Genomic DNA, 17,323 nt, shown 5'->3' with positions numbered 1-17,323 from the left:
TACATAATGGCGATTTGCGAATAATCGAGTCTAGAACAGACAATCCAGTGATTGACATCACGAGCATCGATCCACCGGATACGATGACATGCCATCAAAAAGGTCACCGAGTCTGACCACCCGATCCATTTAGTCGCCTCTTATGACAAGCAGATATTGTTGGGGGCCTATTGTTACCCGGAGACCCCACGGGTTTTAGAAGTTCAAAATAGTTTTCACGAGAAACACATAGCCGCCTTTGTGTGTTGGGTTACAATGAATATTGTCTCGATTTCATAATTGAATGAATAAATATTCAAAATAGTAAAAAATAACCTCTAATTGTTAAAAACGTAATTAAGACAAACGGTCAGTCATCATGTTTTACAGATATATCCAATTAATGATTTATTTATCCACAAAAAAAAGATGCGTCGGCCGGGAATCGAACCCGGATCGACTGCTTGGAAGGCAACCATGCTAACCTTTACACCACCGACGCCTTGCATTTGGTTTAACGAGCGGAAAAATATAAACATCCATATATGACTTCCATAAATAGTAAGCCTTTTCACAAATATGAAAATGAGCCTATCGCAATAATGATTTTATTAAATAAACGAATTGATTTAAATCTCTTTTCACTTAAACGGAACATAGGCTAACATTTTGGAGGATACAGAATATCAACTTCCGCCGAAGAGCCAACATGGCGTCCAAATCCAACGCAAACACGGGTCGGTAAACAAAACTATCCTCTGTGTCTCTCTATTCCGATACAATCGAATCTCATTCTTAAATCATTGGAAGGAGCATCCGGAATACCAAATAGATGTTGTTTTATATGGACTAACACGGTACACTGCAATCTAGAATAAAACAACTTGGCCTTCAAAACGTAAATAAGAAATGTACAGTGAAAAACTATATGTTATATCAATTTTCTGGTTACCATGTTTGAAAACGAAGTCACAGTCGATATTTCATACTGTTTTGGTTGAAGACATGCGGTATTTCAATTTTAAATTTTTCAATCGTCGAGACCGGAAGTTTAGATTTGCGGCCGTAATCTCGCGGTCACGCGCGAGCTGTTATTCGAATGCTTGTCGGGACACGTGCTGAGTTCGTCTATAAGTTCAGAAACAGTTAGAAATCTTACATTCAATCTTCACTCGCTGAAGCAGGCATCACCCTTCAATTTTTTGTAGTTGCGACAGAGAACTGAAAATGACCACCATTATTAGTTTCATGCGTGAGTAAAATAGGAACAAGAATGGTGTTATCGGCTGGTTTTGATATGTTATCAAGTTTGTTTCGGTTGTCAATGACATTTCCTTCAGATGTCAAATTCGAAACACATTTTTACACGTTCTTTATTTCGGCAATTTGAAGGTAGTTTGTCAAACGTTTGAGATAAACATTTGTTATTGTTGAAATTATATTTCCACAACTGTGCTGCAGTCCTCTTTCTGTCATCTGACCTGGTTTCAAGGCAGTTGATTGTAAATCATTAATGTCAATGTCAATGACGGTATTGTTTTTGATATGTCATATGTACCCTGCTTTGTATTCCGTATGTATTGCTTTTTTCCAATATTCCCATTTATTTTTGGTTGAGGATATGCATGGTGGGGAGGAGCTGAAGCAATTGTTTTACGAAATCCTTATTCTACTTACTTTCTAATTCGGAAAAAATGCCAGAAATCCTGTCATTTCACTCCATTTTATAGTCCCTTCACTGGCTTCCAGTCAAGCAAAGGATATGATACAAGGTCCTCACACTCACATATCAGTGTGTCTGTGTGATCCAGTGAAATAGAACTGTCATTCAATACTCCTACGCTCAAGTCAGCAGATTTCACTTGAGGTCCCTAAAGTGGATCTCCGTACATTCAGAGCGAGATGTTTTGCCTATAATGCAGCCGTTGAGTGGAATTCACATCATGTAGATTTAAGATAACTTTCTTCACTCACTCAATTCAAAGGTTAGCTAAAGATATACCTGTTCCTTTGAGTTTGACTTATTAATGTATATGTGGTGTGGGGGTTCAGCGCTAGATGTATATTAGAGGCCATATTGTTATTATGAGTGACACAAATGTCTCCTAATTATTTACAACATGGTGATACATCTGAGCCACCACACACTGTTCAGTCGGCGATTGACAATACCATGATCAGAAATGCCATACAGCAAATGCTTTTCTGGTTTTATTTGTGTAACGATGAATTTTAATACATGTACACTACAGAAGGAACTAGAATGAATATATTACATTCATTAACAGATGACCATGAACCAATGGACTTCCAAGGCATAGATCTCATGGAAGAAGATCTTGCTACATCAAGGTCAGTCTCAACACCTGGTCGTGGTCAACTGTCTTGAAGAGTCCTTGCACAATATCAATAACCAGTGTTCCTAACAAATTTAAATTTTAAGAGGTAGACAGAAGTAATTGTACAGTGTTGCAGCTTTTGTATACCTTTTGACATTACGACATTATGTATCGAATGAAGATTATGCCACGTTAATGAATGGTAATACTAAAAGTGACCTGTGTTATTTTGTCTAGCTAAAAGCTACCCGAACAACATTTTGTTATGTAGTGGCCCACATGATCATAGAAAGCATAGAGCTGAAACCATGGTAACAATCAGTAAGTCACCGTCTCCAGGCTTGTTTTTGCAACATGCATCTATCTTCTTTATTATACAAAATCAGTTCCATCTAAGAAGACTACAGAGCCACTGGTAATTAAGTTTTCTTTCCTCACACATAATTTTACTTTTGAGTAAGAAAATGACCAATGACAAAACTCTTATAAAATGTACTTTGTATCGTATGGTGTTGACAACATTGAGAACTGCCACAGGATTTGAATTGGGTATGTAAAGTTTTTGTATAGTTTGTATGACAACTGAAAAATCTGGCCACATGTATGTACTGTAAGCCCTGTTTAACCAGCACTGCTGAATACAGTTTGTGAGGTTTAGAAGCTTGGAAACAGCCATTCCAGAGGTTTATTGCAGTCAGATTGTAATTTGAAGCATTGGAAATTGGCACTAGTCCTGTAGTTTTTGACAAACTGCCCAATAGTTAAGTATTATAAGGACTAGTAGAAATTTGCCATTTTAAAGGGTTTTGCTATATGTTATCATTATGAGGACTAGTGGACCAAAACGTGTCGCTGAAATTGTATTTCAACTTTTTGATGACATTTGATTGCACACGTCTGGGGCAGTGGTGACTTAGCATAACACCACTGCCACAGGCTAATTTGCATATCATGTGACCAAAACTTTTCTATTGTTTTTAAACAAACATGCTTAATCTGAAATCAGAACAGACTGACCTAATGCATGCTTTTCGGTGCACTTTACATATTTTTTTGCATAATTATATAGATATGCTACATCTTTGACAGTGAGATGCATGGCAATATATCTTTATACCTCAAAGTAGCCGTATCACTAGCTATTCGCTGGGCTTCGATGACAGCATGTGGAGCCGTACAACCAAATTATACAAAGGAAAACTACGCAAGTGGAAATAGTTTTTCACGTTTTGGGATATTTTCTTTATAAAAGTTCATTCTATGACAAAAAATATTATGTATATGTAAATGTGTAGACTCTTCAGAAAGGAAACATGAAACATGAATAACATATGCAATATCTTGGAAGGGCTGTGTAAACTGTGACGAATCGGCACACAGTGCTGGTTTGTGGCAGAGTTACTAGGCTGGATGCATGGAACTCGGGGTAGAAGAGTGACTTGATTGGTCCATCATGGCACTGTTGATAATGTCAGTGATTTGATGAAGGCTTCTTTTTTATCATATATCCTCTGACATTAATGTTTATACATGAAAACACTGATCTTCATTTCAGCTCCAATGATGTGGACTCCAAATTTGACAATACAATAGGACATATAGAAGATATTATCATGGGTAAGGAGACGACATGTGTCATGCTGTCTATGTCGACTCAAGCGCCGTCAGTTTTCATTGTGCAGGATTTAAATAATAGTTTGCAAAAAGTCATCTGCAGATGTCAGGGGCTAGGGTGGCCCAGTCGGCATGTCAGAAACCTATGATATTGGGTTTGGATTGTTAGGATAGTCTTGAATGTGTTTCAAGGTTGTGTCCCCCCCCCCTCCGTTGTCCAGTGGTTGAGCGTCTGCTCAGAGAACGGAAGGTTGGGGTTTGATCCCCGTCCGTGTCATACCAAAAGACGTTATTAGATGGTACTTGGTGTTACAGTGCCTGGCACTCGGCATTGATGGGGCTATAACACTGGTCGGCTTTTCACCTCACGTCAAGGTTGTGTCAACACACCTGTACACATACCATTCAGGGGTGACGTTGAAAAGAACTGTGCATAAGTGATATTAATAAAAAATTATGTTTGCCTTTTCACAATACTAGAAGATATTAAAAGAAATTCATCAAAGTAATAGTCTTTTCATGCATTTCTATACAAAATTAGAGAAGGAAAATAGATATATTTTATATCGATTTGAGAATTTATCCTTTAGTTTTGTCTTAGAGGTGGTGGGGTAGCAAAATGGTTAAAGCACTCGCTTGTCACGGTGAAACACAGGGTTCAATATTCCCCACATGGGTACAGTGTGTGAAGCCCGTTTTTGGTGTCCCCTACCGTGATATTGCTGGATTATTAGTAAAGGGGCCTAAAACCATACTCACTCTTTTGTCTTAGGATCATGCATTTTCCATGTAGCTAAGATTTTGCTCCATTTTCAGAAGAAGAATTTCAGTCACAGCAAAGAAACTTCCTAGAAAAATACTACACTGAATTTGAAGATACTGAGGAAAACAAGTTTGTTTATACAGACATTCATACAGAATATGTAAGTAATTCAGTGCCCTAATGGTATTTATGATATTTCTTCATGATAGAAACAAATGTTCAGATAGGGATGACTATAGTCCTGCACCATGACCGTGGAATATATTTATTTTATGAAAAAATAATAATCTAGAAATGCATACAAAAGCAAGTCTAGCCAGCTCAAGCTAGCTCTATTCTGAAATCAGCATAGGGAAATTTTTTTATTTTTAGAGTCAAGAAGGATATTGTGTAATATAAGTTTTCAGAGACTAAATGTTAGTCTAGGATGACTAGTGCACTTGGAGATAGCAATACCGTCCTCTTCCCATAGTGTAGACACAAAATATCCCTTGGCCTGTAGTATCAGCCTTTGCAAGATTCCGTCTTTTCAACTGCCCGACAAAGGAGGGCAGTTAATGGAAGACCTTGAGCTTTTGCAAATGCTGAGGCCCTGAAAAATAGCGTTACCCTTATATTATACTACTCAACATTTGCTAAGGACCACACCTTTGACAAAAGATGACTGTTTTAGTCCTAGCCATGTTAGCAAATCTTGGAACAGTATATAAATACATGAACATATTCTTAGTGAATACTCACAAACTGTTAATAAAGACCAAAGAAAAGTTCCCCATTTACACAACTATCTCCAAACAATTTAAGCCATTCCTATGTTTCTATTCTGATATCTATGAAGTGTTTTATATTCAATTTGATTATTTTTCAGGTTAATTTGGTAGAAAAGTATTTATCTGATGAGTTGTCAAAAAGAATTCCAGGCTTTTCTATGCAGGACTTCTCAAAACAGCTCATGTGAGTATTTACATTTCATTATGAAGAGGTGTAGCATAAATGATAGCTTTGAGGACAATACTGTGGGGATGCGGAGACAGAATAGGTCAGTACCCAACACTAAGATGGGAAGGGATGGGACAAAGATGGGGAGTGTAAATACACATTGCCATTTACAAAATGGTCTAGTCGATAGTGTCATCAGAGCTCAGTGGTGCAGATCTTTGCTCATGCTATCAAGAACATGTGAAGATCTGGGGTAGAATAGGTCTTCAGCAACCCATGCTTGCCGTATGCTAACGGGATCGGGTAGTCAGGCTCGCTGATTTGGTTGATGCATGTCATCGATCTCAATTGTGTGGATCGATGTTCATGATATCAATCACTGGATTGGTTGGTCCAGACTCCATTATTTACAGACCCCGGTCATATAGCTGGAATATTGCTGAGTGCAGCATTAAACAACAAACAAGCCAATCATGCTATCAAGCATTGGCTTCAATTTTTTCCGACTTATTTACAAGCTTTGAGCTAGGTTTTTCTTTCTGATTTTATTTATTGTCAGTCATTACCATAATTAATTAGTTTAAAAAATGTATTAATAAAAGGGTTCCTGCTACGAGATGAGAAGTCAAGAAATGATGTTAATTTCTTCATTGTTTCAGAGAAAGGAAGGACGAGTTGGAAGGAGAAATATTTGAAATACTGTTGACTTTTAGTGACTTTTTAGCCTTCAAGGAAATGTTCTTGGATTACAGAGCAGTAAGTAGTCAAACATTCATGGTCTTTTATGCTGTTCAGGCAAATTGGGGTACAATGAAGTAAGACCAGTTTATAAACATTAACAATCACGGCAGTTATGATTGGCTCACCTGACTGAAATGTTTTACCTATATTTGACTTTTACCCTAAGATCATGCTCTAAATGCTCTCAAAATACTTTCCCTCACATTGTAAGCATCCCCGCCTCCTAAGCCACTTGACCAGTGAATCTGAGGTTCGAATCCATTCTACTACCACAACCGTTACACGTCCTTATTTCTTCAGAATGTATGAAATTTGGTATTTGGTAACAGTAACATATGTTCAGGTGTCTTGTCTTTGTTGACATTTTAAACTGTTGCCTGCATATCAAGATGAGTTACAGTGTTGTGGCACTGTCTAACTTTTCAAACATTTGCTTCAACCATAAATGAGGAAAGTCGGCCTGTCTTCCATTACATTCCTTTAATTTATATAATGCTTTCACAAACAATAGGATTCAATGCAACTGCTTGGGCGTTATTTAATTGTTCATAGGATGGAGATGAAATGAGATAGTTCAGATTGTACTCTGTAACTTCCCAGCAGTTATAAGGTGTGTAGTTAAAATCTTGTTAGTCTACACTGCCGCGGTCTCCTTGTTGTCGTCATGTGACTGGATGTGACTTTGTGTTTCAGGACAAGGAGGGCAGGACGGTTGATCTTAGTGATGGACTTACTGTGAAATCTGTGCAGGGGGACATGTGCCTTGACGGAGCCTCCTTCTCATTATGTGGACATTCCATGCAGAAACCCCAATAGCACCCAGCAACCTCAAACTACTTGTGTTGTCAATTATACCGTCCATATTTTAGCAACTACTTGCACAGCAGCTGTCATACGCTGCCTCACTACTGTGCGGAGATGATGCCTGCATGTCTAGCTGTCTGCAGCAGGGTCAGGATACTGCAGTATTTGCACTGTCTGTCACAGATGGACAGACAGCTGACCATAACAACATGATAAAAGTCCCAAAATTCATCTTATACCACCTAATACCGGTAACCTGTTTTGTGTAAGCAATGCTTTGAAATGTATTTACTTTTTAATCAGATATATTTAAATATGAAACTCCTCATTTATATAATATACTCTAGATTTAAGAAACAATATATGTTAGAAAGAGTACATGCTCTGTATCCTGTTTTGGTTCTATTACTGTAGACTATGACATAACATATCATCTCATTCTGTAACACATGAATAGGGTATTGTATGCAATCAAAATGTGTATCTAAATGTGTGAACAAATATATTTACTGCATTGAGTTTATGTTTTACTATTCTGTGACAGAGTTAAGGAATGTTGTTTCCTGAACTAAACTGTATTGTAGTTTCATGGGGTGAAACATCTCAACCCAAGTCTAGTTGTCCTGTGTTTGTAATTTGTGAACTGAACCTATGATCTCTACATCGTTACGACGTAGGGACTGTCTCAACTATGAGTGGTTGTGTGACATTGTCGGGAATGCTGGCCAGGTCATGCCATTACCTTACATAACAGGATTAGCAATGTCACAATACTTCTTGAATCTGCTGCACAGCACAATAGATTTGTGTTTAATTTTTACATGAGCCCTGATCTTCTGTGAAAGTGTACAAAAGTATGAAATCTCTTATCAACTGTGTGATATTTCCGTCCAACAATTTATAAAAGGTTACCTCTGTACCGAATGTTTTTGACATACCAAATGTTTTTGACAATGTGCAGCACTTTTGAATGTTTTGGACTGACTGTCACATGCCATAGATCACTGAATTAGAGACAACTGTTCACATACATTTATATGAAGGAGTTGACAGTTACGGGACGTAAAAAAATATTTCACAAGATTTTAAACAAGATGTGTTGTTTATGTCCTGAGCATGAAAAAAGCCAGCATATATCGTAGTTTTGCCATTCAAAGCTGCTTGTTTTTATTTATTAAAGATCGCTGATCAGTGCTGTAATTTATGTATGACAACCTCAGCTTGTGCCCAAGCACTGATGGCATGAGCATCACCGGTTTACAAAGAGGAGAAATAAAGTTACAATGTACAAATGCATGAGTCATGTTATATGTATGTTGCTCCTGTTTGCTGGAAATGGAGTATCATAGTCACCTTTGTGCTTGGATTAGGACACTAACCAAACCTCCCTTGTAATTCTGGCATATTTTGAACAGCAGTCTTGATACTAGGAAGTATAAGGGCCAAAGAGTGTTATTTCTTCCAATCTTTAGAGATTCATTTTTGGACATGATTTTAACTCCAGGGAAAACAGAGAACTCAGAAGCAGATATTTTTCCTATCAACAATGCATTGCCAATGAAGAGACAGTCAAAGGTCGGACTTGTTACCCAATGATATAATTATGTAGCAGTTATTACTGTATCAAATGTAGAAATATCGGTTTAGAAGAAAAGGGAGCACAAGACTGACAATTTGTTCTTAAACATTCATGCAAATCTCAGTGTTTTGGTTCTTTAGACTTCAAAATGTGGAAATATATTGTCCTTGATCTTTTGCATGTACATAATAAATGGGTCGTTTATAAACTATTTTTGAAACGATTTGTTGTGCAATTTATTTTGCGACTAGGCTCTTTAAGAACTGACTTCAATATGCTTTGCATTTATGGAGGTATAAACGTAAAATAACAGAAGTTCCTTCCCATGGGGGGGGGGGGGGCACGGGTGGCCCAGTCGTCTAAGGCGCCGCGATTCACTGTGCAGAGTTGCATACCTTGAACGCGCCAGAAACCTATGATTGTGGGTTCGAATGGCGACTCGCCGCGATTATGTTTCTAGGTTTGTACTTTCAAATTACTTTATGGCCTACAGAAATTTTTTATTTCATCTATTTCTTACAATAAATGAGTCAGGGCCTGCAGCTTTTTTTAAACATTTCGAACACTGTTTCATACACAGATTTACACAGTGAGAGCATCATTTTTTTTTTTATCTTTATATCTCCATAAACCTAAAACAAAATAGAAGTCAATTCCAGTGGACATGGTATTTTTTGGTGGGTACCCAATTAAATGTAATATATACTTGCATAAACATAACCTGACAATGTCGATGTATGATTTGTTTTTAGTGCATGTTATGTATTCCCCAACACTTACTCTCTGATATATGTCAACAATTTACTCGTCCTCTGTGCTTTTAAATGTCTTTAGAGAAACAATAGCCAGCACTGAAAATATTTTTATAAAGATCTTAAACTCAGATCTTAAATTCAAATACAAAATATACTTCAATATTTTGAAATCTTGTCTTTTGCAAACATTTGAAATTGTTATTAATGTAGCATTACCATGTTTGCAGTAGCATGTTGTGAAGAAATCTGCAGAATTGTATTGTATCATGGGTTGTAATAGTGTGTATATATTCTGTAATGCAGGTCGAGTGTGTGCTTTTTGATGTACATGTACGTGGGTGTTATACACTCGGTCACATAATGATATTATACGAGTATTGCCTACTTCACTGAGGTTCCCAATAAACATTTTATATTAAATTTGAATTATGTTGTGTGAGAAATTATTTTTGAAAAGTCAACTAAAAGTAATAACAGAACAAAGTGGCACCCAATTCTCATGGTGAGGTTAGTATCTTTCAGATGTCGCATGACAACTTCAATTATTTACAATGCAATTCATAGGACGTCCGATTGCTATCATCTTCCCGAGGCAAGGGAGTTAACTGACAATACAAAAGTCCAGTTACCACCCTTGCCGAACTAGCCTGGAGTTATAGACCATATAGATTTTGATTATCGATCAGATGACCTTGACTGGGCGCCACCATTTTGTTAGAAGCAAATGCAAGTAAATAGGTGGAATCTGATTGGTCAGTAGGAGCAACATAGAAGGGACATAACTCGTAACAGCCGCTGGTAGGGCTATGATCGAGCCACAAAATTCCAGCCTAGTTCGTTTGGCAAGGGTGGAAACTGGTCTTTTATATAGCCAGTTAACTCCCTTGCATAAATATATCATGTGACTTGTCGCTCATGTTATCAACCCAACAGACTGTTATTCAGTCTGCCCCGATCGATTCAGGATTGTCACCCAAAAAATTCTGGGGAATGTTGTCAAAAACAATACAATATTGGGGTTATTTTTTCTGTAAAATGTAGCGCATATATTTTTTAGGGTTCTCTTTGGGGATGAAAAAAATATCTTCAGAACCAAAATATATTAGTACAAAAAGGCAATGTTAGATATTCACTTTATTACAGTTTTTGTGTCGATACTTTGTACATTTGGAGTAATTTATTGAAGACCAATGACAATGCAGATGCATTTAGCGATGGGTTCATCAACAGGATTGCTGCACAGTTTAGTACACTTAGCCTGGTTGTCTTGCACCTATGAGGAGAGCACTGTTAATCACCAGGGCCCAGCTTCACAAAGTGATTGTAACGCTACAACTGTGGTTAGTCCCATACAAAGGCATAAAACTATTGTAGGGCTAATCGTTTTGTGAAGCGGGCCTGTCGCAAGTATTGGCTTCACACAAGTTGGCCAGGCGAAGGTGGAACACTGATACACTTCCACTTATAAACACTAGTTGGCAGAGCACACTTTACATGATGACATTTACAAACTGGAATGAGTGGTAGCTTTTTAAACTTTTCTCCCAACTCATATATAACACGTGCAGTTTATGAAGTGGTGATATAAATAGAACAATAGCCACATTTCTGTTTAAATCACTTGGTTTCTGGATCTGCCATTTTTCTCCCAATCCATGTCTGTTGACTAATTTCATTTACACCTGTTTGTGTATAGTGAGAGGGGTGTTTGGGAGTAAAAAACATGAACTTCACATTCCTGTCAACTGACATGTTTCATGTGATCTTGTACAACACATTTTGAATAATACTTCTATTGGATTTCTACCATCAGTCTCACGGTCTCACATTTTGCCTGAAACAAATATGTTAACTAAGTGACTGAAGATAAGAGGCGTAAGAGCTTTATGTAATTGCCATACATGTATCTGACATGACAGAAGCGAGACATGCTACACACAGAAACACGGATGAAGACAGGACAATGGCACACAGCTGATGTGTTTCTAGTACATGCTAATATGTTAGTACACAAAATTAATTAATGTCAAAAGTGAATGATTCAAACAGTTCCGACAAATATAAAAGACAGGATTTACAGATATCAGTTGATGCAAGAGGAAAAGAGCTGTGTGGATTTCATACTGTCACATTGGGAGTTACACATTCAGTATTCCAGGTTTAGTAGCTTTTGTTTGTTTGTTCAATGCCGCTCTCAGCAATATTCCAGCTAAATGACAGTGGACTGTAAATAATCCGGTCTGGACCAGACAATCAAGTGATTGACATCATGAGTATTGATCTACGCAATTGGGATACGACTACATGGATCAACTTATCGAGTCTGACCACCCGATCCCGTTAGTCACCTCTTACAACAAGCATGGGTTACTGAAGATCAATCCAAAGCCCACTCTTCTCAGGATTGTTTAGTAACTAGTGTGCAGGGGACAGTATTTGTGTACCTGTACAGATTATTCTCAGCACCATGACTGTCATAGGTCTGTGATAGGGTACAAGAATCAGCTTCTGAAACAGTCCCTGACAGTCCTAGACATTGCTTGATATAGTCTAAAACTGAAGTGCTGGTAACTCGACACTTTTGAAACTACTAAGATGAAGTCAGTAATAACACATATATAGCTGTATCAAATAAACTTTCTGCTAGAACTGATGCACATGACATCTGTAGAATGTAGCCAAAGCCAAATTGCTGATTTCATATATGTGTAAATCTATATTAGAGTAAGAGTGCAATATTACTGGTTGAAAAAAATTGTTAATATGATTTGAAGTCTGGAAGTCATCTGGGCAGTGGAGGGGGAACATGTTCACGTTAGAGACACATCAGCGACATCTCAATACAAGGCATTGTTCTCATTCCCCGTACATTACGCCACAACAAGGTGTGTTCATTCAGATGCTGTCAATCACGAGTAGGCAGGAAGATTAATGCCATATACACTCAACTTTGGAGGCAACAAATCTATAATAACTTGAAACACAAGTTGTTACCACCCAATCTTAGTTGTCACTTTCATTTGAAACTGCACAGTGAAGATTTTTCAAGTTTAACATTAACATAAGTTTAACTAAATCAGCAAAACTGAAAGGATATTTAAATTTGTCCATTTTTGTTTGGTCTAACCAGTAACCAGTGTGCAAGTCACATGAACAATAGTTTAACACAAACCATCAACTGGGGAGAGGAATCTATTGCTGAAACTTGTGTAGGACAACTTTATTACACAGATAAGCTTTTATTTATGTCAAAGGAGGATAAAGTCAAGACATTGGAAAAAACAACATAAATATACTGGAAAAAGAGCATTTGAGTTGATCTACCAATAAATCACATATTCAGCAATTGATGATCATTAGATGTACAATTATGGAGTTGGCACCACCAAGTGAAACAGGCATATCTATGTAAGGAATAGTATCATGAAGCCAAGTTTGCAAAAGGGAGCATACAAAGCCAGCATGTGGTGATATGTGTTGAAGGTTGAAAGTTGAAAGAGGAATGCAGTGCTTGATACCAAATTCTGCAGCTGACAAAATGGCTCTGACGACTGTCTCCTAATTGCATCACTTCAGGATCCTGTTCCACAAAGCAGGCTTAACGCGAAGACGGTTGTAGATCCAATACATTAACATTACCTACGACAGTCGTAGCACTACAATCATTCTGTTGAACAGGGCCAGGATGCATCAAGCATCAGTATGTGCCGGTATTCAATGGACATGGTTAACAGAAATAACAGAAACCAACAATATTAAACAGGCCAAATCAGCTTACATGTGAAAATAAATCAAATGAAACTTTGATGGCACAGGTTTTAGCTGGCTTTTCAGTTAAGTATAATCAGTCTCAATGGCATTTGTTTGTATTTGTAGGTGACATATAACTTGCAAACCAGTACTTCTTCGATTGGCTACCGAGGTCGACTCAGACAATGGAGCCCTGTGGCCCCTGCTCCCATGAGAACAAGGTGAACACTTCAGGGAATCCTGCTGCCTGTATTGTTGTCATCCAATAAACCTCACATCTCATTGGGGCTGTAAACACTCGTCTTCACTAACATTCCCGTGGTCATAAAAAAATGTTTCACAAACCGAGCATGTTCTGAAATATACCATGTATATTGAGAATAGCCTGTGGTTGACTCAACTCGTGTTACTAACAAAGCCTATTTCTCACTTCATGCTCTAACCACTGTTAAATGATTGGTTTCTACAAAGCTTTGAGTTCCACCCTGTGGTGACTGGCCATGCACAGCCCGAAGTGTCAGCCCTCAACACACGGTAGCCTTCATCAGCTTCACTGTTTGGCTTTATTCATGATGCTGGTGAATACACTGAGCACTTTCTTTATATGATCTTCTGGAATGTCAATGTCAGCATTCTCCAAGTCATCAATGTCATTGATGTGAAAAGATAGACCCTGTAAAGCAGAACAAACATCATCAGTACTTTAGCAATATTCCAGCAATATCCCTGGGGCCAGACGTAAGTGGCTGTACACAGTATACTTGGGCTTGACATCATGGAGTCTTTTATATCTGCCCATGTATTGCTGTTGCGTTCACATTACATGGACATCTGACACAAAAATGTGACTTTCTTTTCGTTGCTGTAACAAAATTAGCATAAATCTAAGAATTTAATACCGTAATAATATTTGGTGATATGTATTGTGACTTTAGTGCACCCTTAGCAACAATGGTGCTTATCTCATGAAAATCAGATCTTTTACCTTCATTTGATACCCATCTGCATGAACATCTGACAATTTATTGTCCATAGAAGGTCACATCAAGTGAACAAACACAGAGCTAACTTTGACCACAGAATCTACATGAAGGATGTGTGGGTTATTGAGCCAATATGATGTCACCTTTCTAAATGATTCGGCTTCATTTATCAACCACCTCAATTTAAATATTTTGCAACAGAAAACCGCCACTGAAACAAATATTCTCTCAGTAGTACACCCTTTTGCATAAACAGAATTAGATGATATGGAGCTCGGAAATGATGGGATATATAAAATATCCACAACAACATAATAGCATGACCTTATTCTCTCAGTTTAACCAAAAACTGTTGTATATATCAAAACAGAAAAAAATGACTGATAAACTGATAGATTGATAAACATTACAGGTGTAGAAATACATACTGTGGCGTGACATGAATCAGGTGACTGTTTAATTTATGCACATAACTTGACACGCCTACACAGTCAGTAGCCAATCAACGGAGATTAGGATCAAAACAATGTTCATTGGACCTGTCATTTAAGGCAAGAGGTGAAAAGAACTGCAACAGTCAGACTGTAACGAACCGGAAGAAATATGTCCGGGAGAAGGCGGCTGTTTCAAATAACATGGTCAGTTACCACCAGATTCAAACATTACTTCCCTGATTACGATAAAACACAGTTGGAAAAATGTTTGTTAGAAATGAAACCCGAAGACATGAAAGTTGAACCGAGGCAAGCAGGAAAAAACCCTGCACGTTTGCTGTTTCTTCGGTTTCAAAGGGTAGTTTGGACAATGAAAGTCGCTAAATGTCCTGTGCATGACCATACACGTGAGCAGAAAGGGAATTCCCTCAACTGTAATATTGGGATTCCCCGACATTCCGCAGTAATTAAAGTAGTGCGCCTTGGTGGCCATGGCTTAATTTTTTATATTCATTGGGAAATGAATGCAATATCACGTGACCAATTCAGCTAATCAGAATGCAGGAATTTCAAAGAACAAAAATTTCATTATTCATTTTACAGATACAGAAATAAGATATGCTCATCTGAATTCTTTGAGACTTAGAACCTTGTTGCTGATTGGCTCAATAGAAAGTTCATATGATGCAACCTCACCCATATGGAAGTGTCTAAAGACCTCCACCCCAAGGCACTGTGTTGTGATCTGATTATAAAGAGGTTGCACTGGTACCTACCTTCTGTTCTGGCCAGATGATTTGGTCAGTATGTCTGATCACAATTGTACATACCTTTCCTGTAAATCTGAAGGCAGTGTCAGCTGAAGTGGGTGCGATGCTACCCACCTTTCCTGTGAGTTTGACAGCAGGGTCGGCAGGGTTAGATACAGGGCTGCCAGTGATGGAGAGGAGGCGTTCCCCGGGGCGTGGGTCTCGGACGCCAGCAGGTGTGTAGGGCAGTCTACAAACATAGCAGGACAATATGTAATGCAATATGAATAAACTACACAATACTTACATAAGTACATACATGACTTTTCATTAAGGTTGTTTTGTTTGCTTGATGTTTATGCAACAATCTGCAATATCAGCAACATCATACCAATCTGTAAATAGATGACTCTTGTATGACACACGTGGGAACTGAGGACCTGGTTTCCTTGTATGACACACATGGGAACTGAGGACCTGGTTGCATTGTATGATACACGTGGGAACTGAGGACCTGGTTGCCTTGTATGATACACGTGGGAACTGAGGACCTGGTTGCCTTGTATGATACACGTGGGAACTGAGGACCTGGTTGCCTTGTATGATACACGTGGGAACTGAGGACCTGGTTGAATTGTATGATACACGTGGGAACTGAGGACCTGGTTGCCTTGTATGACACACGTGGGAACTGAGGACCTGGTTGCCTTGTATGATACACGTGGGAACTGAGGACCTGGTTGCATTGTATGACACACATGGGAACTGAGGACCTGGTTGAATTGTATGATACACGTGGGAACTGAGGACCTGGTTGCATTGTATGATACACATGGGAACTGAGGACCTGGTTGAATTGTATGATACACATGGGAACTGAGGACCTGGTTGAATTGTATGATACACGTGGGAACTGAGGACCTGGTTGCCTTGTATGACACACATGGGAACTGAGGATCCGGCTGCCTTGTATGACACACATGGGAACTGAAGACCTCATCGCCTTGTATGACACACATGAGAACTTAGGACCTGGGCCCACTTGCACAGAACAATCTTAGTTACAATCGATCTTAGGCGGCTACAATCAACTTTACAATCACCATACAATTGTCCTATTCCACTTTCACAGACCGGTCTTACAAAGCGTGATTGTAAGACGGCTTGGAGTTAAGATCGCGATCTTAGCTAAGATTGAAATCTTCAACGGTGGAGGTATGAATATTTTAATCTCGACTCCTGTCTACAGTTGTCTGCAAACTCGCATAGTTTGCTGCGCATACAATAATTGGAACCGGTATCGACACGCAACACGTTCCTACCTCCATCGCACTTTGCACAGTTTCAAGAAAAGTCCCAATTATTTGAAGGGAATGATTACTAGAATGAAGGCATATATTCTTGTCAGCATTAATACTGTCGTGATTTAGGAATTGTTTTCTATTTCAACAAGAGAAATACCTACTCATGTTTTTATTCAAAGTATTGAAATACGAATAAATACATTATTTAGTAACACAATTATTATGAAAATTAAAATAAATAAAAATAATATTTCCTAAAAACATGTCTTTCTGCTGTGAAAACAACTTGGTCACTTAACACAGATAAGACAGCATGGCTAAGAGAACCATTTTTTCCATGTGGGAACATATCAGGAAATAGACAAGAGGTGAATCCCAATATGGCTGTAGCTTTTCAGAAAGATTCTCCAAACATCATAAAGGTGATGCAGCCCAAATGGTCTCATCTTCCCGAGGCAAGAGAGTTAACTGACTATAAACTTGCCGAACTAGGCTGGTATTATGGAGTTACATTTTGGCTGGACTAACGAGTCTATGCATAGTCCAATCAAATCTGTGCACTGAAATCGAAATCTGGTTCGTAAAGTGTC

General features: G+C 38.3%; 2 protein-coding genes and 1 non-coding gene across 7 annotated transcripts in view; 1 reads left to right on the top strand and 2 right to left on the bottom strand.

Moving 5' to 3' along the window:
* Positions 1 to 409: 409 nt before the first annotated feature.
* Trnag-ucc lies at positions 410 to 481 on the bottom strand. The gene has a single exon. It is a non-coding gene; the product is annotated as a tRNA-Gly (tRNA).
* A 102-nt stretch (positions 482 to 583) lies between these two features.
* On the top strand, positions 584 to 8,471 carry LOC124138960 (ADP-ribosylation factor-like protein 2-binding protein). 2 transcript variants are annotated; one of them, XM_046505884.2, is made up of 7 exons: positions 584 to 716; positions 2,268 to 2,331; positions 3,874 to 3,935; positions 4,749 to 4,855; positions 5,564 to 5,649; positions 6,294 to 6,390; positions 7,069 to 8,471. In XM_046505884.2, exons 1-7 carry the CDS (start codon positions 689 to 691, stop codon positions 7,189 to 7,191), a joined length of 567 nt encoding a protein of 188 aa, XP_046361840.1. In that variant the 5' UTR covers positions 584 to 688; the 3' UTR covers positions 7,192 to 8,471. The 2 variants fall into 2 exon arrangements, with proteins under 2 accessions (XP_046361840.1, XP_046361841.1); XM_046505885.2 differs by lacking the exon at positions 584 to 716 and adding an exon at positions 1,056 to 1,231.
* Positions 8,472 to 10,632: 2,161 nt separating this feature from the next.
* Positions 10,633 to 17,323, bottom strand: part of LOC124138961 (borealin-like) — a 27,430-nt gene continuing 20,739 nt past the window's right edge. For 3 of the 4 annotated variants that reach the window (XM_048398860.1, XM_048398858.1, XM_048398859.1), the window contains exons 9-10: positions 15,511 to 15,679; positions 10,633 to 13,936 (exon numbers count right to left, since the gene is read on the bottom strand). In XM_048398860.1, coding sequence (XP_048254817.1) covers positions 13,814 to 13,936; positions 15,511 to 15,679 — 292 coding nt within the window. In that variant the 3' untranslated portion in view covers positions 10,633 to 13,813. The remainder of the gene's footprint in view (positions 13,937 to 15,510; positions 15,680 to 17,323) is intronic. The other variant, XM_048398861.1, reaches the window with a different exon arrangement.

This window comes from Haliotis rufescens, unplaced genomic scaffold (assembly GCF_023055435.1).
Source record: "Haliotis rufescens isolate VD_foot unplaced genomic scaffold, xgHalRufe1.0.p SCAF_19, whole genome shotgun sequence".
NCBI classification, from domain to species: domain Eukaryota; kingdom Metazoa; phylum Mollusca; class Gastropoda; order Lepetellida; family Haliotidae; genus Haliotis; species Haliotis rufescens.
The sequence above is the reverse complement of the archived record's forward strand: the minus strand, read 5'-3'. Positions and strand labels throughout refer to the sequence as shown.

What these genes read in the sequence shown, in the direction of transcription:
- LOC124138960 (XM_046505884.2), top strand. Translation starts at nt 689, where the DNA reads ATGGCGTCCAAATCCAACGCAAACACGG. An exon ending in CAGACATTCATACAGAATAT is followed by an intron (nt 4,856 to 5,563) that starts GTAAGTAATTCA and finishes ATTATTTTTCAG; the next exon opens with GTTAATTTGGTAGAAAAGTA. An exon ending in GACTTCTCAAAACAGCTCAT is followed by an intron (nt 5,650 to 6,293) that starts GTGAGTATTTAC and finishes TCATTGTTTCAG; the next exon opens with AGAAAGGAAGGACGAGTTGG.